The sequence below is a fragment of the Solea solea genome, chromosome 14 (assembly GCF_958295425.1).
Source record: "Solea solea chromosome 14, fSolSol10.1, whole genome shotgun sequence".
NCBI lineage: Eukaryota > Metazoa > Chordata > Actinopteri > Pleuronectiformes > Soleidae > Solea > Solea solea.
In genome coordinates, this window is record NC_081147.1 from 13,907,211 (window position 1) to 13,930,713 (window position 23,503).

At 41.2% G+C, this 23,503-nt stretch overlaps 2 protein-coding genes across 7 annotated transcripts in view; one reads left to right on the forward strand and one right to left on the reverse strand.

The window, feature by feature from the left end:
• The window catches only part of si:ch211-153b23.7 (uncharacterized), a 147,472-nt gene that overhangs the window by 17,178 nt on the left and 106,791 nt on the right, over positions 1-23,503 (forward strand). The gene's annotated exons all lie outside the window — the stretch shown is intronic.
• frmpd3 (FERM and PDZ domain containing 3) overlaps positions 1-23,503 on the reverse strand; it is a 69,938-nt gene that overhangs the window by 12,452 nt on the left and 33,983 nt on the right. For 2 of the 3 annotated variants that reach the window (XM_058649152.1, XM_058649150.1), the window contains exons 3-7: positions 4,246-4,358; positions 3,941-4,095; positions 3,494-3,596; positions 3,158-3,203; positions 2,444-2,548 (exon numbers count right to left, since the gene is read on the reverse strand). In XM_058649152.1, coding sequence (XP_058505135.1) covers positions 2,444-2,548; positions 3,158-3,203; positions 3,494-3,596; positions 3,941-4,095; positions 4,246-4,286 — 450 coding nt within the window. In that variant the 5' untranslated portion in view covers positions 4,287-4,358. Of the gene's footprint in view, positions 1-2,443; positions 2,549-3,157; positions 3,204-3,493; positions 3,597-3,940; positions 4,096-4,245; positions 4,359-23,503 lie in introns of those variants that run through there. The other variant, XM_058649151.1, reaches the window with a different exon arrangement.

Genomic DNA, 23,503 nt, shown 5'->3' on the forward strand with positions numbered 1-23,503 from the left:
TCAGTAAGTTTGTCGTGCAAATGAAATGGGATGGCGGGATTAAAGCACTCATCAAAAAAGTTGAGAAAGATAGGCCTGATTCAAGGTAACTGTGTTCTTGCAAGTCATTTTTACTTGAACATGATGTGAGGTGAACTCTGTGCTTTCAGTTGCTGTCACTGTTTTTTCCTTGTTTTTAAATCTTGCTTAGAGCTTTTTAAGAAAATGTTTTCATCTTATTATTTTAAAGAACAGTTGTGGTCAGAGGGAAAGTGTTGTCTTAATGCAGTGAGACAGACCTTAGGGGTTTCGTGTGATAAGCCACAGAAAACAACCTTGCATCCCAAATTAAATTTCCCATTTGTTTTGATACGATCCAGAATGATCCTTATCATTTCCCTGTACTATTCTTTAATTTGACAACAACAGGAGCACAAAATGAAACATACATTACTCATGATAGTAAAGATAATATCTCACAGTATATCTCAAAAATCTGTTTTGTAGCAACAGAGAATTGTGTTCGCAGATGCCTGGCAGGCTGTTTTTGGAGAACTTAAGCATTCAGAAGGCTCAACAAGCTGTTCTTCTTTGCAGACTTAAAATGGCAAAGGCCTGCATTATGAATCAACAGATATTTCTCCATACATCAGCATCAGAGTCAGCGTGCACCAGTGTCAAACACATCTTTTTGCTCCCTTTTACAAGCCAATACGTTTATCCTTGTTAGCGGATGTTGTGGGACAATCACAGCTCAAAGCCACAGCCTCATCTCTTTCCCCTTCTCAGACTAGAGGGTCAACACTGATAAACCTATAAGAAAATAGGACAGACCATAGCGTGGGGGTTGGTGGCTGAAATGGCTGATCATTAGCAACCACAGCATCCCCCACCCATCTATGCATCGACATAAATGAGATTCATAATTGTTAGAGGGAAACGAGAAGGAAGATTCCTGAAGAAAACAGTTTTGGACCTCCTCTTGCAAGCGTGTAATGAAACTGGTAACTTTTTCTGGCTTAATTTGGGGAAATGTTGTTCACTTGATCTTGACTGCTGGTACTGTGGAGCTAGAGTAGATGGTGAAATCAGCAGCAATGAAAAGTGAGCGTGAGCTGGTTGCTTTACACTGCGTTATAGGTTATCAGCGACCCGGTGAATAATCCTGTTCTCTGTCTTCTTCCATTAAGTTCAAGTAAATGGAAAACAACATGATGAAATGCCCATTCCCAGTCCCTGATTCTTTATTGATTGTCTGCTGCTTGTCATCTTCATTCTCTCATTATTTACCGTGACAGATGCTTGATTGTCTTAGTAGCGAAAGAACATTTGTTGGGGGCGGGGGGAGGTGGCTGCTAAATCTTTTATTAAAGGTGCCAGATTAAACCGAAAAACATAAGAGAATATGAATATGCAATATTGTACTGTACGCTTCCTCGAAGATTATTAACTCACCCCATCTCTTAAAAAATATATTATGGCATTCCGTCTCCTTTTTTCTGACCTCTGATCGCACATAAATTAACTCATGAACAGTTCCTCACCTCATGCATACTGAACCTAACCCAAGCCTCACTAGATTTATTTGTTGCCTCGAGGCGTTGATTATTCAGGTATGAAAAGTGGGAATGAGATCTCTGACGTGCTGGAAATCAACACCCATAAACATTTCCAAGTGATGTTATGGCTGTTTGCACAGTTTTTTAATGTCTTTGGAAAGATATTTTGGTTGATTTTGGTCTATAAGAAATCAGGTCAGCACCATTCAGATGGTTTGTCAGCCAAACTGCTGGACAAGAAGCAAAAGCACACACGCACACACAACTTCCATGACTTTAGACATGACACTGATTCATTTTAATTCATTTACTTTGACCTTAACTACTACTTGCTTAACCCTAACCTTAACCTTACCTTAACCACATCCAAACTATGCAACATGTCTTCACCTTAAAATGTATTAATTGACCTAATGGGGACTTGCTTATTGTCCCTATAAGGAGACATGTCCCCATAAGGTGACTGTGTTAACAGATTTAGGTCCCTGGAACACACAAACACACACACACACTGTGTAGACACTCATTGACATTGACAATGCATTCCCTAGCCCCTTACCCTAACCTAAAAAGTAAAAATTGTTGCCAGAAGTGTTTTACACAATGATATCACCTCAACCCCAGCCCGTCACTCACAAAGACACATGTACATCCACATACCAAAACAATAACACAATGTTAGGTTGACAACATGAGCAAAATAACATAAAAGGACACAAAACTGTCAGGAAACACCATCACACACACTCACACACACAAAGAGAAGCTCAGGCTGAAATAAGAGGGTGAAGAGAGGATACTTGAAGCTTTTACGATTGCTGATCAAACAAAAGAAATGCACAGTGGGAGAGGGAGGGACGACCCAACAGAAAGCGTCAGAGAGCGAATTGAAAAGCTCAACTTACCGAGTCTGGGTCGCTGATTGACACTTGCTCTGAAAAGCGCACTTTAGGCGGGTTAGTTCGCAGGCGGGCTTTTTTGGCTGCACTTATGAAGGCAGACTTTGGTGACTGAGGACAAGAGGAGAGAGAGAGAAATTCTTGAATCGGCTTGAAAGACAAGACATAAATGAGAGAAAAGCTGTAGTGTCTGCCAGCACTGAAGTGTTGGTGCAGTGCGACAACTGCAAAGCTACTTTTTAAACTATTTCTTAATTCTTGTCTCTTCCTGTCTGAGGGCAACAAAGATGTCAGTGACTTGATCAGATAGGCAAGCGTCCTCAGAATAGCTACAGAAATGTAAACAATGAAATTCAAAAAAAAGATTTAGATATCTAGTCCAGTTATTATGCTGAACGCAGATTGTAATTTATTTCCTCTGGCTGCACAGGCTGTCTTTATTTAATCTCATCTCATTGAGGTGTTCATATGCCTTCATGGAGCTTTTCTGAACGAGGTTATTAGTAAAAGAACTGACTCTGAGGTATATAGCACAGCCATCAAAACTAATATACAGCATGCATGTCTATATATGTGTTAGTGTGTGCACCAGTGAAAAAGGAACTGTACTGTGTTTCTGTTTGATTCTGCATGTAAGGAATAACGTGAGGCCTAATGAAGAGCACGATAAATCCTGTGGGAGAGGAACATGAAAGAGAGAGGGGTGGCCCATTATACTACCTGATGGGGCTGCAGCACAGTGAGAACTATAGTGTCTTTGCAGCGTCTATGGAGAGACAACAGAGAGTGGAGTGGGTTAGATAATGCCACGGACAGCAGGGTATTTAGAGAGAGCTTCTCCAGTTTATATCTGCGATTTCTTTGCGGTCGTTCGGCTGTAAAAAGGACTGGCTTATCCACTGATATGTGTGTCGCTGTATCTCATCACCAGTATGAAGAAACTTTGTTCCATTTTGATACACCCCCTGCACCCATGTCCACCTTTCTTGCTCTGCTGGTCCCCTGGCTTGTACCCACCCCCTCCCTCCCTCCCCCCGGGACAGTAAAGGATGTTACCTTACAAGGTCTATGACTCTCTCTCGGGGGGCGTCGCTCACCGTCTCCTCGTTAATGGCCAAGATCTGGTCTCCAGGAAGAAGCTTGCCAAAGGAAGGGCCGTCTGCGCACGAGACGGGACACACAGCCAGCATTACAAGTCGTGTGCTCATGCGCTAAAGAGGTTTCAGTTGAGTTATCACAGAATCAACGTAAAGCTGTGGTGTGTAACTTTTCAATTTAAGTGAATGTCTGTTATATTTAAGCCATTGCCAAATAGGTTCATTCAGTGCGGATTAAGCACGTGAGGTTCACGAATAGTTTCAGAAGTGGTTTCTACTGCTGAAGTTGGACAGGATGCACACTTTTGGTAAGTGGGTGGAGAGGCATTCGTCATGTAGAGAATTCCTTGGGGAGCAAGAGAAGTTACACACTGGAGCTTTCACGAGCATAAACATGCACACTAACCAGCGGAGACGGAGCGTACAATGACAGGCCTCTGGCTGCCTGCAACGAAGCCGAAGCCTTGAGTTGGGTGTCGCTGGATGGTGACCTGTCGAGCTAAGGCAGGACCTAGGGTACCACTGTCCATACCATCTTGGCTCTCCTCTAACATTGCAAAGCTGCAGAGTACAACACAGAAGCACAAACACATAGTTACAGTAGCTAAAGAAACAACGGGCATTTTTTTTTTTTAAGTCTAACACAATGTTTAATGTGTGATGTGAGAAGGGGACAAAAATCAAGCGTGTCATTCGTGTAGCCCTGGTTACCTTTCACATGCATTCGTATGTCCATCCTGGACCTTGGCCATCCCCTGAGAGGAGGGAGCAGCATGGGACAGTGTTGCACTGCAAAGGCCACGCCCTGTTTTGCAATCATTCACCTGCACCAGTGATGAAATAAAATAACCTGATTACCCCACAGTAAAAAACACATTTCTTTTTAAAATCTGCTTGACATTCATCATTTTACCCAACTTCTCTGAGCACACATTTGAACACAGCTACACCGAAAATTACAGCTCTAAATGGGAAGTTGGCATTTTCCACTGCACAAATTGGAAGCCAAAATGGAGGGATTTTAATTAGAATAATAATTGCTAAGAGCATCTGACATTTTAAGCCTGCCTTTAGACAAACTGCAGCTGTCAAGGACCTAGTTTGTAACATAATGCACACAGGGTATTTAACATATTAAGATCTCTGAATCTGCCAGTCTCTGTCAGTGTGAACCACTACTCCTGCGAAACACACATGCTCTTTTACAGATGCTTGTGTGGGAGGAAGTGAAAGCAAGACTACCAAAAACTATATGTGCCAGTGTGTGTGTGGCATGTCGGTTTTTGTGCGGTAGAAGAAAATGACTGACAAATGTGGACAGATTAGAAATAATTGTGTGAAAGAAAGGGAGTCCGATATCTATGCTCATATCTGTGATCAAGGACTCTGATGATTGCTGACAACAGATGAGGCACTGATTGTGATTTTAATGGTCTAAGAACATGAAGAGATGGCTAAAAAGCACGAGTAGTACACACAAGGACACACTGTTGAGCGCTAATGCCTTTCCAGAGTACCACACACTGGAGGGTGAGTACGACTAATCAATAGTTCAGATTCACATTCTTGTCACTTGTTATTTCTGATAAAAGTGGCTTATGGTGGAGTATGGTTCATTTCCAGTTCAGTGATGCATCACCTACATCAGGCGAGGGTGGATGTAGTGTATCATAGATTGGATTAGAGCACATCCTCTTCCTTTGATTCATTTGAAATACATGTATTAATTATTATTCATGTATAAAGTTCAGATTTAAGTAAGAAATGATACCTTCAATATTTAGATGACTTACAAAGGATCATCTATTTGTATCAGAGATGTGACAAATGATGCCAGACCAGCTGGTTTTGTCTAAAAGATTATGTCTTTATTAGAAATGATTAAGATTATTTTCCCCTCAGATACTCCAAATAGATTTTGACAGTACAAGTCCCCCCCCCCCCGCATATACTCCTTCTTTCTGTCCCTCTAATGTCTGCCTCTTTCCACCATCTGCTGCCCTTTCCTGGAAGGACACCCACTCTGTCCGATCTTCAAGGAGTTGCCAGTGTCTGGACATTCATCAGGTTTGTTTGATTGCTGTGTGTCACTATGAATGTCAGCAACTCCCCGGCACCTCTTCTGAAGTGCAGGGGAGCCAAGATGTCTGACCTCAGCACAAAGACAGTTTAAATATTCTTTTTGTGCGTAGTCTGCACTTAAATCCCTTTGTTGACTATTCTCGCAGGCTTTGTTGTTACATAGTCCCTCAGTCTGTTTGTACATATAAGATTAGACGAAAAACTGAAATACTAGAATTGTGCTGCATCCTTTTACAAGAACAAACCACTGATAGTGAATCAGTCAGAGAAATGCATCGTCCTCTTTCTGTTTTCAAACCACACTGCTTTAGTGTTATCCTTCGCTTAATTTCGAGATGAGTTTTGGCATTCACAGTGAGTGGCGAGGACGAACTGAACAGAAGGGAGCGCGATGGAGGTAGCTGGGGGACACTAAGGCTTACATGTCTGCAAAGATAAACAGCCGTTCAGCAGAGAGGCTGGCCTTTCACTCAGAGAGGACACTGAGGAATTCTGTAAAGAAATGACACCCAAGGGCATCAGCAGACCTGACCGTTGCTATGACTACAGCGCTCGGTAGCTCATCGAAGGGACGGCGGGATAGTGGGTGTATGAGAATAGTGATGTGGCCACTACGAGTAGAGGAGGACTATCCAGATGCTCTCCGATCAGCCTGCAGCCACAGTGGCTAGGTGCCAGTATTTCCTCAGGTGCTGTGGGTCAGAGCAGCAAATACCTGCTCTGCTCCAGTGCCTCAGTTTGCAGCAGCTCACCAGGCCTCTGGGTCTGGGAAGAATAACCTTTGCCTCTTATTCTCCCAGGCCTGCATTTTGCATTCACTAGGTTATTATTAGCTTGGGGAGACAGTGAATGATAGTATTTAGTCGTAAAAGTCACACTTTGTATTACCAACCAACCAGATAGCCAGCCAGCTATCCACATACGATCCAAAAAAAAAAAAAATTGATGTTCGATATACTGTATGATCTAAGGTGTTTGTTTGGGGTGGATATAGTGGTTTGTTGAAGTCAATTGTCAAATTGTTTTCTGTTTGTTATCATGTGACCCACACATGAACAACAACTTTAGCTGGACTAGTCATAGGCATGATTTCTACCGTCAATTTATTGACCAGCTGAGAGAGCATCATTCTTTTCTCTGTTGTCTTCCTCTTCCTCTGTGTACCAGCGTCTTCTGTAATTGTGGAGCATGCTCCGCGCACTCAGGTCGGCTGAAGTCCGACTGAACTTATATATGCAGTTGACTCACTCACTCACCCTGGACAGGTCGCCAGTCCATCACAGGGCCACATAGAACCAAACAACCATTCATTATTTAGAGTGTCCAATTTACCTACGTAATCCCCAAATCTGCATGTTTTTGGACTGTGAGAGGAAACCAGAGAACGCGGAGAATGCAGTTGACTCCCAATAGCTTTATCCGGGTATGTTTAGTACAACAACACTAACATGTTTACGTGTGTTTTAAAAGTTTCACTCAGAGTAACGCAGTCATTCGTTTTGTCATCTATCGTACTGACGTTAAATGTCCACCAAGGCCACTCAGTTTCTTTTTCCAGATCACCACCTAAATCAAATCTTTTCCTCTTTGGGCAACGTTTTCCTGCTGTGTGTAATGCAATGAGCTGGTAAACCAGATAAAAGAACTGCATTAGGTAATGTTTACATCTGATTAGACTGCACCATGTTGAAATCTGAGAGACTGAGCCTGCAGCGGAAAAACAACTTTCTAACCACTTCTCTTTGACATTTATGGAAATGGAACGAGATCAAGAAAAGGAGAATTCATAAGGATTGAATCAAAAGTAAAATGAACTATTTAAAACACGTGGAGAGTGACAAAGTCATTTTAGTAGACATAAAATTGAGGTGCCTTCCAAAACAGACTGACACCCTTTCAGAGTGTTGTTTTCAATTTATACAGAGGCAATATTTAAGCATGTTGTCAAAAGAAGTAATAACGAAGGAAAATAAAAAGTTAAACCAATTTGAGAAAGCCAAGCCATTAAATTTAGATTAGAAATAAAATAGAAAAAGCAGCAAAACTTCTGCCAAAGACATTGTTTCCCAAAGTGCCAATTCACACAAATGCCAAATATGCACCCTCCAGTTATTGAGCTTTAGGCTTGGGCCATACTTTCAGCATTCCGTGTCTCCACAGATAGCCACTTTGCATTTCTCTGTGGTCTGCGTCAGTCTAGACCTGACATTTCATTCCAGTGGTGGCAGTTTCTTGACAGGAGTTTTCCCCATTTATATTCCTTGTATTCTTCAAGCATTGAGGTGTACATGTGTGGGTACTGGCAGACCTCCTCACATAACCTCAAGTAAGTTTCCATGGTTACCGTGTTCTCCGCTGTCTCTTTTGACCTAAACAACAGCACACCAAAAACTGGACTGTGAAAGTGTTGAGCATGCGCGGTCAGAACGCAAAAATCCATGTTGTCCTTCTTCAAAGCTGGATGTTCTCATTTACATATTTGTTCTGCTTGATCATATTGGCCTCGTTTAGACTGCAGCCCAAGTCGGATTTGTAAGCATATCTGATAAGAATCTGTTTACATTATATATTGCAAGTGATCAGATCATAGTTTTCCAGTTTTACTATGGTTACAGGCCATACCCCGCAAAAACAGTGGTGGTATAAACAAACTAAACAAAATGAATGAATGTATTTTCTGATGTCCTGATATATGGATTTATTTTGGTATGTCCTTTCTAATTTCTTAGTTTTTTTTTTTTTTTTAACTATTGTCAATTAACGTACCTCCAATTAACTTCTGTCCCTCTGGATCAATGCCATTGTTGTTGTTGGCGTTCGAATCTGATCAGTATCACATTCAAAATCACTCCCATATGTGGTTTGAATCAACTTTGGAAACCATCGGATTTCATGTGTTTTTTAGCTGTACAGACTGCCAAAAAAAATCAAGCCGGATACAATCTGGATAAGCTTACAAATCTGAAACAAGGCCATTGTTTTTCAGTGGGACTGCATTACTGTTAGGAGAACGACAGCCCATAGTGGCTTCTGTGGAAACTGGACGTGCTCTTTTAATTAGGGGTTATTGTGAGAGCAAATAAAGACATCTCAGCTACTGTAAATACAAACAAAGTAAAGAAGACACTATCCAAAAAGTTATAGTCACTGTTGCTTTGCTCCTACATTGCATTTGACTTTGTCTACCCTTGTTGTAACAATTACCATCGTCCGTGGCTAATAGAGAATGACGCCTTAATTTGTAATTTATTGTACACATCAAGTCACATCGAGAACAAAAACATTTATTCGTTTTTTTTTTTGTAATTTACTTCACTCTTTAAAAATCAAAGGCAAAAAACTAAAAAAAGGTTGAATCCTTTAATTGCCTAATCTGATTTATAAGTGGAGAATAGTCTACTGTTGAAAAAGAATGAAGTAGAAGAAGTGGTGTGTGTATGTGTCTTGTTTAATAGCTATCCTTTTATCAGGCAAAGAACACCGCATTAGAAACAGTGATTTATGCATCAAGGCCAAATGAATGCAACATTGGTTCTGCTGAGCCAACATTACCCTGACGTAATTATTTAAGGTTATTCCCAAACGCAGGAGATGTGTCTCAGCCTTTTGAATGATGCTTCTCAAATGTAGACTCCCAATTTGTTTTTAACTGGAATGAAATAGTCCAGGCCACTGACAATTATGACGACACTTTCGCATATTACCATGAATTATCTGGCGCCTGAACCTGTTAATGCTTTGGGAATTTCTAGTGATTTTACTGTTGCGCATAATTGTTAATCTTTCAAATGAACCGTGTGTGTGGTTAAAGGCTGAATTATAATAAGAGATAGAATCAAATGCAGAACTAGGGAGTTGTGCTGCACTAATTTTAAATTCAGGACATTTATAGGTGACTGAACATTATTAAGTCATTGCCCCAAGAAGCCAAACAATCCATGAGTAACATCGTAGGGATTATTTATGATTTAACAGACGGATGAAGAGGGAAAAATTATATTCTGTGGGCAGCAACTTTTTGTGAATTCAATCTAATATTTATTATGTTCCCCTTTGAAGAGAGTGCACTATGTACTGTAGTTTTGCAGTGTGTTTTTGTTCCATCTGTGATTACAAAACTGCTCTGGAAGAACTTTTTGAATGTGTTCAAACGGAATTGCAATTTAAACATTTTAAGCTTAATAAGATGCTTATTAATGCGCAGGTTTCCTGAGGAAAAAAAAACACTTGTGGGAGAAAACTGTAGTGTAAGAAACTTCTTAAAAGCTGCTCTACTTCATCTCAAGAGAGCTTAACATTTTAAACCCACGGACGCAAGCAAATACACTGCAGCATAAAATGTTTTTTTCAATTAGTGCGCCATTCATCTATATTTAAATTCTATATTGCCCACTCATGTACGTCCCATTCACTGGCTCACAATCATCAGCCGAGATTTCAGGCTGCCAACGTTTTGTGTGAAATATAGCAAATCCTTGAATCTGCAAAAATCCTGTTAGGGTTTAGAAAGAGGCGACAATAATCTCCCCAATGTAGTATGACATGACAAAGATACTCTGCTTGTCATATGTCTGGCCTCTTAAAAGCTGCAAATATAAAAGCCATTCTGACAGGATAGGCTTGACTGTCTTCACTGTCTGTATCTTCAATATCTATGCAGTTGTTGTTGTTGTTGTTGTTTTTTTAAAGCGTTTGGGTTTTGTGAATTGTGGTGATACAGGCTTTTCCACTGAGAGAGAGAGTGAGGGAGAGACAGATAGCCAATCAAATGAGGCCATCAGCCACAGGCCTAATTCTATCTGACCAGTACCACTGACATCCTACAGGACGACACATCCAATTTGTTCTGTGAGGGAAAGTGAAGGCTGATAAATGAAAGTTAGGCCCAAACTTTCTATGGAGAAGTTTTTTTGTCCATTTTATCAACAAGATTGGATCATTTAAACCTCAGGCAGTTTTCTTCTCAGACTCAAAATTTTTAGCCGTTCGTCTTGATTTTACATCTTTATTTTACACACACACACACACACACACGCAAACCTTTATATTTACACTGACAATGACTTAAGGCTTTCCTCACTTCACTTGTAATTGGCTGTCCCCGATCTGTGTCACTTTTGCAGGCAGTTTCTCCAGCTCTTGCCTCTCATCCCTGCTGCCAGGTAAACAATAAAAACTCCATCTCAGTACGCCTCACTTGACATGCTGACTGCTGGCAGAACCCACACAATTGTCATTCCTGTCCTGTGAAATGGAGATACAGACAAAAAGCTTTGTGCAGGTGCAGGGCTCATCCCCCTCTCTGCCTCTGGCTGTATTCACCTGCTGGCCTGCCAGCCAGAATGGCTGCATCATTTTTTCTCTTTACACAAATGGCCTCCCCAGAAGAACAGATGGCATCCATTTAGTAAGTGCTGCTGTCCGGTTTCTCTTTCTCACTTTCTGGACTCGTTGCCCACCTCTGCTGTGTCTCTGTTTTTTTTTTTCCCCTCTGTTAATGTGCAGCACTTCCTTTCTCTGTTACTGTCTGTCTATCCGTCTGTCACACATTCAGCTCATCTCCTCTCACAGCCAAAGCTGCGGCTCCCTATTTGAAAACAGATTTCGGCTGTGGGTAAATGCGGCATGTTGAGGGGTGACTGATGCAGCGAGTAAAGAATGCCCACTTTGTAATTTGTGTGGAAAATTACCACTAAATGTTTACAGGTTGAGCTCTGTACTTTTTTTTTACTTATTTGTAATGTCCGGTGTTGTACCTGCAGACCTCAGAAATGACAACATGTATGTATTTTGGGCATAGTAATGTAATGCATTTGTAATGACACGGATACTTAAATTAAATCAATATCTCCTCAGCGAATCACATGGCAGCAACTCAAAGACATGTAGACATGGTCAGGGCAACCTGCTGGAGTTGAAACCAAGCAACAGAACGGGATTGAAAAGGGACTTAAGTAACTTTGAATGTGGCATGGTTGTCGGTGGCAGATGGACTCGGAGTATTTCAGAAAGTGCTGGAATCTAGTGGGATCTTCACAACACAAACTCAACATCTCTAGGGTTAAAAGAGAATAGGTTGGAAAAGAGAAAATATCCAGTGAGCAGCAGTTCTCTGGGCAAAAATGCTTTGTTTTTGCCAGCGATCACAGGAGAATGGCCATACTGGTTTGAAGTGATACAAAAGCAACAGTAACTCAAGTAACAACTTATGAAAATCAATGCAGAAGTCCATCTCTGAATGCACAACATGTCAAACCTTGAAACAGCTGGGCTACAGCAGCGTTTACAATGTCCACATACTTGTTTTTAAAAGGGAAGAAAAGTAACCAATAAATAGGATAAAAAAATAAAAAATATTTGATTGTAATATCATATGAAGCTCTCCCTAGACCACTCATCACAAATTGTTGAAATAACCACAGTAGACATCTGGCCTGAAACCCATTTTAACAGCCTTCTGAGAACAGAGGCAACACATCCTGATTTCATCGTGAGCCGCAGGTCTTGGAGATTAAGATAGTTAAAGGTTAATTAGGATCTGAAGAAGTGAATGGAGGTTGGAAATAATCTCTTCTTTGTGGGGGAGTTCACACCCTTGTGGATGATACAGCAAATACTTTCACTTTCCAAACTCCATCAAAAATTAAATGCAAACATGAAAAAAACACGCATCCTGCTGTCCCTACATGATGATCAAACTGTGCCTAGTTTTTTTAGACTCCCACAATTTTTTCAGCTTCACTCAGATTTGCACACATCCCATCAACCAAGAAAAGTAACCTAATCCTTCAGGCGTTAGATAATTATTCTCACCCCTGCAGGGGAATCTAGACATACTGGTGTTAGAATACAATGAAAAGGCAAATATCTGCCTGGCCACCTGTTTGAAGGGTACAGTCCCCTGTTCCACTTGACCAGACATCGCTGACCTGCTGGTCTTGGGCTTTGCTGCTCAGCTGACTCACTCCTACATTATTAATGTGATCATTGCACCACATGACCCTCAGCACAACATGGAAATTAATATCCCACCTTCCAGAGTGCACAGTCTGTCGACTTGCTTAACCCCACAACCTTTTTGCTTAAGAGAAGCGATATATGCTGGCGCCAGTGAAGAGGTTTACTCTGACAGGACCAAAGGTTCCTCCACTCGGCTGTCAGACTTTTCCTGCTGTGTAATCTAATCTGATTTAATCTTATCGGGGTAAAATAATTTTTTAAATCATTTCTTTGCAATTGTGCATTGTGAAAATGTGCCATGGCATCCTTTGTTTTTCATGAGATCGCATAAAAACTGACACAGAGGGAACATAGGGAATAAGTGGCAAATTAGTTAGATTCAATATTTCAATTCCCAAATTCCTCGTATAAAATTGGCCATAATCTCATTAATCTATAATCAGCAATTATTTTAATCATATTTAGTCGTAAATACAACTAAAGCAATTAGCCAGTTAATTGATTTGTTGATCACAGAAAGAGCTGCTAATAAATCTGCCAATCTTTGCCAAAAACTAACTTTTTTTCACATTGGTTTGAATTTCTTTTTTTTTTTTAAATTAACATATCTGAATAGTTAGTTGGACAAACAAATATGTAAATATTGCTTTATTTAACTGGTCAAATTATCGATAAAGTAAATAATGATCAAAAATAAAGGATTATTTGACTAAAGATTGTTTACATAGTCACACAGGAACAGTCATACAAAGCCCAGTGCAGTCACTTCTGTAAAGTAGGGGTGGATCAATATTACTATATACTTCCATTCTTATCTCGTAATGTTGACATCTCTCTTTACAGCATGTTCTCTGCGGTTGCTCATAATGTCATATTTAGGGTTTTCAGATTTGACTTTTCCAATATAGTCAGTATCACACCAATGCCTATACTGAGTATCATATCTTAAATCTATATCTATTCTTGTATCCATGTTTCTGAATAGAAAATAAATCTAAATAAATCTCGAGCCCAGTGACTTGCATCTTTGTTTTCCATTCAGAACATAATACACTTCCACCCAGCGGCACCATTAACAATGACAGCTGAGCACAGACCTTGTCTCACTGTGACAAAACTTCCCCTCTCAGCCATTGCCATTGTCAGTTAGCGTGAAACTTTGCAGTGAAACTGGGAGCCTGATTCCGAGCTGAGATCAATAACCTAACCTTCTCCCTGGCGCGCACATGGACAGATGAACAGACATGATAAAGATGGACAGTGAAGAGGTGATGGATGAGCACTGTGATTATACGAGCTGCTCTGTCACAGCGGGGGAGATGGGTGGAGGAGGTTAGCCAGACAGATGTTCAACTCTGACGGTCTCCGCGGGTCGCTTAGCGGGATCTTTGATAAAAGGAGGATGAGGTGAAGAAATGCATCTCATCCATGTAATAGCTTGTTACAACTTTCTTTCACTTCTGTGGCCATAAAGCAAAAATTTATAGAGAGCAAGGGGCAGACTTAAACGCTGCCCAGAGACAGCGGTGTTCCTGTTGAGGTCATAAATATTAAGGCAAACATTGCAGTGTTGTCTAATGAAAGCCAAAATGGTCCTTCTTGTTTTTATTCCTCTGCACTGCACTCATGAATATTGCCAGTCACCTTCCAACTCTTGAATGCAGCATTTAAAACCTAACCCATGGTGAAGTTATATCAGGCCACAAACTAGAAAACGTTGCTCTTTGTTGCTCTTCATTTTCAGAGGACTTTCACTCATCAGTTTTACATAAAATAGCCATAATCCAAGTACATTTCAGCAGCGAGGACACAGGCTTTTAAGCGACGTTCTGATGACCAACCTTAAGTGAACCATATCTGTTATTTTTCAGCAGATCTGTGTGGTCACAAAAAATCCAATCATCAGCTGCACATTTCAAATCAGATTTGCGTTTTATTTAAATATGTGGTCCGACATCAGCTATCCAATATCTCTCCATGCAAGATGAATGAGAATCAGAATCCATGCGGCTTTTTGCCTATACGCCGTCATCGACCTGCACCAGAAAACCGAGTGGTCTCGCAAATATGAGGTCGTTGTTGATGACGCATGGGAAAAGTATTTGTGCCATTTGAGAGGACAGTCACGTTCAGATACAAGATACTTCACATCTTGTATCTGACGTGATGGAACGCGAAGAGTCAAATCTGATCTGAAATTAATCTGCTGGTAATCTGAACAAAGCCTTTCAGTGAGGCAGGCTAACGCAGCCAAGCGAGGAACTGCATCTCTTGTGTATTTGGTGAATACCACAGAAATAATCTTCTCCACTCTTCATTCAGGTCCACTTTACTCACAGGTGATTGTTGTTGTATATTGTTGCACGGCAGTAAGTAAGAGGCAGACACATGGAACCATTACCTAATTACCCTGTGGCATGTGCTGACTCAGTTAGACCAAAGAATATGAATTAAATAAAGAAATAAAACAAGAAAAAGCTGAATCACTGAAAAATACCTAATTAAATAGTCTTCTGTTTCATGTAGTTCTATGGTATACTTGCATCTTAACACGAGCAGTTATGTGTGTGGCTTTATTAGACAGTATTTACTATTTGTAAGTATGATAAGCCGTGTTTCCATCATGGTATAGTCCAGTTTGGTACAGTACAGTACGGTTTGGAATGGTAAAGCCCTGGGTCAAGCTTGCATTTCAACTGAGAAAAGTACCTTTACTTGGTAGGTGTGGTGTGTGCTGGGCCTGATGGCCACATGAGTGAGATACATAGTGTAATACCGGTGCAGCAACAATGAACAACGACATCGAACGCAACGCAACGGACAATAACAGAGGACATCCAGCAGCTCGGTTTTTTTCCTGCTCGGTTTGTGGCTGTCTCATCAAGACGTCCAGTTTGTATGAGAATAGACTGCGGCACATTGAAGAAACACCGGTCGTTACGTTTTTACCGTACCGTACCATTTTTCTGCGGTACCCCAAGGGAAGGGTACCAAAATGGTATCAATTTCTCAGATTGGAGAGATTCTACTTGAGCTATAAGGAAAAAGTCGGGCCCACTGTACATAGCATTACTCTGTCCTGTTATTCTGTTATTCTCCTGCAGAGTACCTGCTTCAACGCTAATCCCGAACCTTTCAAAGTGTATGAGTTATCTAAATAAGCCACACGTTTTAAGGCCTGATCGTGTGGCCAAGCTTCCACCAAAGGCTAATACACATAACCTTTACAAAGTCAATTCCTCATGTATTTTTGTGGGCTGCAAATGAGATCATTAGTTAACTGTTAGGTTTTTCTAGCTTTTCACATAGTACATGTTAAAAATGCTGTAATTAGCTTTAAAGGTCTAGCAGCCTGCAGCCAGTTACACCAGCCAGTTGCCCGCAGCTGAAAACAGACAGGCAGAGCGTCTCTGTTTCTTTCCTGTCGTCCATCCACGGAGCGCTCAGCAGCTCGCCTGACAGCAGAACGACGCAGAGTGACACTCATTCTCTACAAAATACTGCATGGCTGCCTCCCCCTCCTTTTCCTGTCGGTGCCACCCTCGAGATATCGCCCACAAGCCCCGCCCAAGTCCGCCCTTTTGTGACTATCTATAAAGTGGCCTTCCCCCAGCAGTCTGCAACAGGCAGCTAATTTTCCGCATGCTGCCCACTTTCTATATTTGCCTGTCCAACTAAAAGTCAGTCATGCATTTCACAGACTAAACAAATCGTCGCCTCAATCTCTGTTTCTATATAATATGAATTCATGCATTGTGCTTTATTGCAAAAGAAAATGATATTACTGGTTCCATTTTCATTCCTGTTCCACAGCAGAATACTAATATGTGTGGCTGTAATGGCCATGGGTACAACAGTTCTGTCCATATCTTTCATTTACATGTAAAAATGACACAACCCTCAAACACCTCATTAACTTCAACACCCTCTCTGACCTCTGTGCTCTGCTCTGCCCCACTTTCACATCACTCACCGAGGGGCCTCTTCTGATTTCTGTCGTTGCTGCCTCTCCCAGCAGCTTTCTGGCCAGGTGAATGTGGCTTTTAATTAACTGTACATGTTGAAGGGATTCAACACACTCTGATGACATCACAGACTAACATGTGAGATTTGATCCACACCATGGCACAGGCTGGTCTTTTAGCCAGTGTCCCTGCTGTTTGGGTTGGACGGGTCTTTTAGCTGCTGTGACTGCTCTCCTTTGCTCCCTTTCTCTCGTGCCTCTCTCTCTTCTGCCTTCCACTTAAGTGGTGCTGGTATGTTTTAGTGTGTGTGTGCAGTGAATACTGATCAGCTTCTTCACCAGCGTGTGTAATTATGTGAAATGTTGAACTGCCATACCACTAGGGCTGTCAGCTCCTAGTCGACTGCTTGATTTATCGGCCGATACGTTCTGGCTTGACCAAAATTCTGATCGGTCGTTTTTTTGCTGTGTTAATTTCATGCAGTCATCATCATCATCTACCGTTTTATCCTCCACCAGAGGGTCGCGGGGGGTGCTGTGCCAATCTCAGCTACTACAGCTAATTTCATGCAGTCTATGATTAATTTCATCAGGAGGAAAGTGCCATGTGCTGATTGGGGGTGTTTTCAGAGCACCCCTGTTTCATAGGTAACAGCGTGTCTTCAGAGAACACCCCCTTTGTTTCACTATTTTGGAGTAGCCCAACCCACTAGAGACATATAGATTAAAGAACGTCCGGTGGTTTTATTTAATTTTGAGCTTTTCATTTTAGGCTACAGTCAGTCCTCCTCTAACATCCATGTCGAAAGACATCGGCAGTGTGGCAGCATTTTACAAAAATAGAGGGTGGGGAAAAAGTCGAATGCAAAGTTTGCAAGCAACAGTTCGCATCACAGCTGGACTACAAACATGGCACATCATATAAAAACGGTAAGCTAAGTTGTCTGCGTTAGGTTGCTCTGTCCGTTTTGAGTATATGACCATATCAGAATTGGCATATTTCAGTATTTTACAACAGTCTATTTGTGTCTCAGCCGCGAAGCCGAGCTCCTATGTTCAGTGTCGCTCTGTGCGAGGACATGCACAGAGCCAAATAATCTAAATATTCCTCAACAGTTCTTGTGCTGATTTCACTAGTTGACATAGTATATTTTCAGAAATCATGGGCTATGATTAGTCGAAACTTCAGGGCTTCAGTCGACCAAGAAATTCTTTGGTTGATTGCAGCCCTACAGACCACTGTCGCCTGCTTGGGACAAGGTACAACCCCAGTCTCCCCAAGGTTCAGAACTGTTATTAACATCCATGGATGGACCACTCATTGAAGTTATCTGTGACCCCATTCACACCTGGCATTTACATTTAGCTACCTACATATTTGGGGTGTGCATTTCAGAGTGGATCTAAGGCTAAGCTATGCTCACAGTGACCTCTGCTGGAGAATGCACTTCAGACACTCTGATGTGCTTTCAGGCTGTATATAAGCGACCAGCCCTAAAATGCATGATGTCCTCTGTGACCACACATGATCGTATCTGGCCGCTTTACCTGCGCTTTAATCAAATAAACACTTGACGGCGTGTCTGTTCGCATGAACAAAAAAGACTGTACAGATGGGTCTGCTGTCAGTGTGTTTGTGTGCGTGTCTGGAAACGAGCCCAAGTGACAGGTAGTGAATACTGACTGAATCAAGGCCCGTCTCATGCTGCAGTGACACGAGAAAAGATTTTAACAAGTAGAATAACACAAATCTGGTTTGTTCTGAGTGACACGATTTGAATTAGAGTTTGACCAAATTCACTTGTTCTTCCTTTCAGTTTTCTTCTTTGTTTAAACTGTCAGCTTTTTCAGCCACTGCAGAAATGTATTAGGTGAATTAATATTATTTGCTTTCAAGGCAGTTTCCACTTATATTTTGATTCATTCTTCTGTATTTCCTCCCATGTGATTGTGGTAAGACAATGGCAAACACACACAGTGGCACCGAAGCTGCTTTATGAAAAAAGATTGTGTATTTTCCAAAGATTTTAATCTTATATCTTTGAGCTGGAAAGATATGTGTGTGTGCGCCGTCTGCTACTCTCGCCCTCAGTTTGGAGGAAATTAATATATGCTTGGCTGCTCTTAGTGCTTTAATCCATTTAATGCTCCCTGGCCAAAGGAGATAGAGAAATATGTAGCTTGCTGCGGTGCACATAAAAGAGCTTGACTGTTGCATTGAAGCAGATCCTGTGCTTGCATTTGTTGTGGTTGTCATTGTAATGGTTAATTTGTTTGTTAGCATTGGCCAGGGTGTTCAATACTTGAGAAAACAATGCCATAATATCTTACAAAGAGTAAATTAGTATGTAGTTCTTTTCTCTCTTAGCAAAGGCACAACCTTTTACCAAATGTAATTGTCATTTCATGTCCTTCATGAAATACCCATACCCATCAACAAAGGTTTTGCCTGTTGCTTCAGTGGTGACACAAAATGCACACTTTTTTATTATCTATTTGGCAGATAGAGTTTGCATGTTCTCCCCATGTGTGCGTGGGTTTTCTCCAGGTTATTCCGTCCAAAATCATGCAGATTTGGGAATTAGGCAAATTGGACACTCTAAATTGACCGTAGGTGTGAGTGTGAGAGTGGGTGCTTGTTTGTCTCTACGTGGCCCTGTGATGGGCTGGTGACCTATCCAGGGTGTACCCCGCCTTTCACTTTATGTCAGCTGGGATTGGCACCAGCGCCCCCCACGACCCTCATGTGGAGGATAAAGCAGTAGAAGATGGATGGATGTATTTACAATATGCACCCAACCACACTAGCTTTGTTTGGAAAGTGTCAAGCAGCATCTCGGAGTCTTTTTATGTGATAATAAACTCTGAATTAATTAATTCTCGACACAAATGTAGGTGCCACTGACTGTGGGAACCAGGCTGCAAACATGCACTTTTATCCGTGATGATGGGTAATCAATAATGTAACTCTGTATCAATAATCACGGAGGGATAACTGAGTATGAGGAGGGAGGGAACCACATGATAATAATCAATGTGACTGTGAAGATATTATATTGCAGATAATGCTCTGGGTGCTCTGTCATATTGAACCTTTGGCGGGAGCATTTGATGGGAACAATCAGTAACATCGTCTGTACCGAGCTGAGAGCGCTTTATTGCACCTTCAGTTCACTAAAGGGAGCATTTGTGTCATGGCATTAAACAGGAGAAGAGGAGAAATGTGTGCTGAGTCACAGCGATACAAGACAAATATGGGGTGCTGTGCCAATCTCAGCTGACATAGGGCGATAGGCGGGGTACACCCTGGACAGTACGCCAGTCCATCACAGGGCCACATAGAGACAAGCAACCATTCACTCTCACACCTATGGTCAATTTAGAGTGACCAATTTACCTAATCCCCATATTGCATGTTTTTGTACTGTGGGAGGAACCCGGAGAAAACCCACGAAGAAAAGGCCATTGTTCCAACCGGGTCTTGAACCCAAGTCTTCTTGCTGCAAAGGCAAGAGCGCTAACCACTACACCAACCGTGTGCCACTCCAAGACAAATATATATCTGGAAATAATTGACAGCTACTTGGGCTGAGAAAGGAAAATGTTTTCATATTTATTATACTTTTTTTTTGCATTTGCCACATTCTAATGCCGGCAGATTTTTCTCAAGCATGAACAGCATACAATCCAATAATTTCTTGTATTTATTTCAAAAGGGGTTCTTTTTAATTTGACTATTGTTCTACATATGATGGGAGGACTACGCCTGCAGTTATTCCAACACACATGCCAGTGTTCTTTTCCTCCACTTCATTAGTTTGGTTATTTCCTTTGTTTTAAAAATGTAAGAACAGCAATAACATGTCATCAGTTTCCCCCCTGAGCTATAGTACAAATAGGAGTAAACTGTAAGTGTGACAAGGATCAGATGGGTAAATCAGACCCTGACCCTGTGTGAGTGGTGGAGGAGGTTGGGCCTGTAGAAAGAAACGGGTCAAACAAACGTGTGTTTGCACTAAGCTTATTAACAGACAAATAATCTGAATGACATTTCTTTTCTAGCCTTGTTTTCAAGTGCGCTGCACAGACACCTCGCTAAAGAGAGGTCGAACACTGGCTACAAGGAGAAATGTGTTTATTAACAAGTCAAGGTAGTAAGGTCAGGCGCAGCAGAGAAGACACAAGATATTCCCAGTGTCCACATAATATGAATTTGTCTTTGAGGCTGTAGAGTCTGGATCATCCAAGTCAAATGATTAAATTATCAGACAAAGAAAATTCAGTTTGAACTCTAATAGAGTTGAAACTGAATATTCATATTATGTTTGATGTGGTCTCGCAGCCGATAGGAAGGGAGGAGAATGTATTTGCTTGAAGAATTGAGCCTTTAAGTCTGCACACTGCACTTTTTTTTTATTATTATAGTTTTCTTACTTTGACTAAGAGAGGGACTTGTGCAGTCGACTTGTCTAGAGTCAGTCAGTCAGGACGTGGGAAGGCAGGTGCTGAGCACTGATATGTGTCTTATCGTTGTGCTGCCTCTTCTTGGCTCATCACAGTCCACAGCACATCAAGGACATGCACAAACACACAAATGCACACATCACACACCCTTGGGTGTGATATAGAGGTTGATGAAGTGGAGGGAGGAGGAGGAGGAGAATCCAGAGTCTATTTACCTGTGAGGAAAAGATACTCTTGGGAAAATGGTCTGCATTTTGACAGTTCATACTCTGCACGTGAGCAATTTATTTTCACTGTGACAATAAGAAAAAAAAACAAAAAAAAAACAATTCCATTCTTATCTTGAGTCTACATTTTTGATTAGAAAATAATGAATAACCTGCCACTGTTGCTACGAAGCCCGTCACTCAGAATGTCTTATTAAGTGCATGGCCAAGTGTTGCATTAGTCAAATTCTGCCTCTACATTTTTCATTTTGGAGCAAGGACTATAACATTAGCCACAGGCTTTGAGGTGACATTTGTGATTTCAAGATTAGAGCTGCATGTACTTAATTAAGAAATAGCAGGGGACACCAATCACTCTCGTCTTCACCGTTCCCAAAGAAAGCTTATTTCACGCTTCAAGTCTTTACATCGCACACGTGTGCGGGCCTGTGTGTGCGGCGTCTGTGTATGACAAGAACATGGACCAACAGTCTCTCAGTTTGTACATATGAGCAAGCACATCATGCGTTCGTGTGCTTCATGCGAGGAGTTGCAGTGCTTTCGCTCAGGGTTACAGAACTAAAATCACAAATGGCTTCACATTTGCCTGCTATTACAGTTCTGTTTTTGTTCTTGCGATCCATCACAAAATTGGTGCCACGGTCTGCTCACCTTTACGACTGTAGCGACAAAAACAAACAAACAAAAAAACCCTTTCAAATGGTTTGAAACATGACAAATGGAAGTTAAGTACAGTTTTTTTTTTTTTTAAAGCAGGGAGTTTGTGTGATCCAGAGTGCCATTAAACACTTTTTTTTTTCCTAAAGTACCTGTGGACTCAGTGGGCTGGGATTTACATATTCCTCAGGTCAGTTATCACCATAGCAACGCGTGAAAGCGAGGAGTCATCTCTACAGTTCAGCAGCTATAAGCCTGAGGGCTGAGGAATGAAGAGAGGTTATGAGTAAGAGGACACACTGTTCGAAACCCCTGAGACTACATCCGCATCTACATCCTTGTATTCTTGCAAATATTTAATGAAAGCTCTTTCTCGCCCCTCTCCTGCTTATCCTGTCTTTTATCTCTCTTACTATCCTGCCGAACGTGCCTGCAGGCCTTCAAATCAATGTTTATTAGAAATGAGGAAATTACTGTTGTGTTATTGGATTTGTACCAAGTTTGCACAAATCTAATTCACGAGTTGTGATCTTAATACATTGTGCGCAGGTATGCATATAGTGATATATGACGAGTGAGAAAGGCTGGTATATTGCACAGCTCATCTTATTACCATCACTAGTGAGAAATACTATCATGATTCATTGTTCACTCATTCATGCTCATGAGGATGCTGTCCCAGCGTGGCCCATATTCATGCAAGTCAAAATAGTTTCAAATTAAATGGCCTGACATTGATTTTAGATATAAAATGATGATAGTTTGCCTTTTGTATATTCATTTAAAGATGTTGACATTTGTCTGTAGGAATTCATATTGGAAAATGAAAAGCCACTATATGCAGAGTATTACTCACACCACTGATTGAAAATTAAAATTCAGCAGTGCCTACAGTGTGAAGCAACCTTTGGTACACTCTCTCGCTCCTGTCCTCTGTGCTGCTGTCTTGCTTCGGATTCTTCCCTCGCCTGCTCTTCTGGGTTTTTTCCCCCCCTGTAAAACACTTTAGCACTGATGATAAACAACATGTAAACTGCCTTTTGATTCAATTCTACGTTTAGTCGTTAGCTGTAGGCACTTGGATTTGCTTGAGTTAAGGTTGAGGATGTTTCAGCTCTCATTCAAGAGGATTCTTCTGGTGGAAAAGTCCAGGTATTTTAGCCTCTGGAGGATGGAATCCTTTCTAGAGAGTTGTTAAGTTAAACAATGCAGGTCGTCCATCGCCCCGACACGGTTTCAGATTTCACCTGAGCCCCGGCTCTCCAGTTCTCAGGAGAGCCGGGGCGACATATCTCAGACCAAATGAAAATTGTCTATAATTATGGTCAATTTGGCTGTAACACAAATAGATATATTTGTTATTATAAGTGTTATTAAGTGACCCTTTTAATCAATATATATAATATTTAATTTATAACATTTCACAAATGTATTCAGTATAATAAATATGATTATGATTATAAATACAACTTCCTCACACTTACTGTACCTTATGATACTATCCAAACTCTAAGTCGATATATTGCCCAGCCTTACTGCAACACTCACGCAATAGCAGACTGTTTTTCTATGTGCATAGAAATGTGTGAATGTACTGTATGCGCGGATGTGCTTG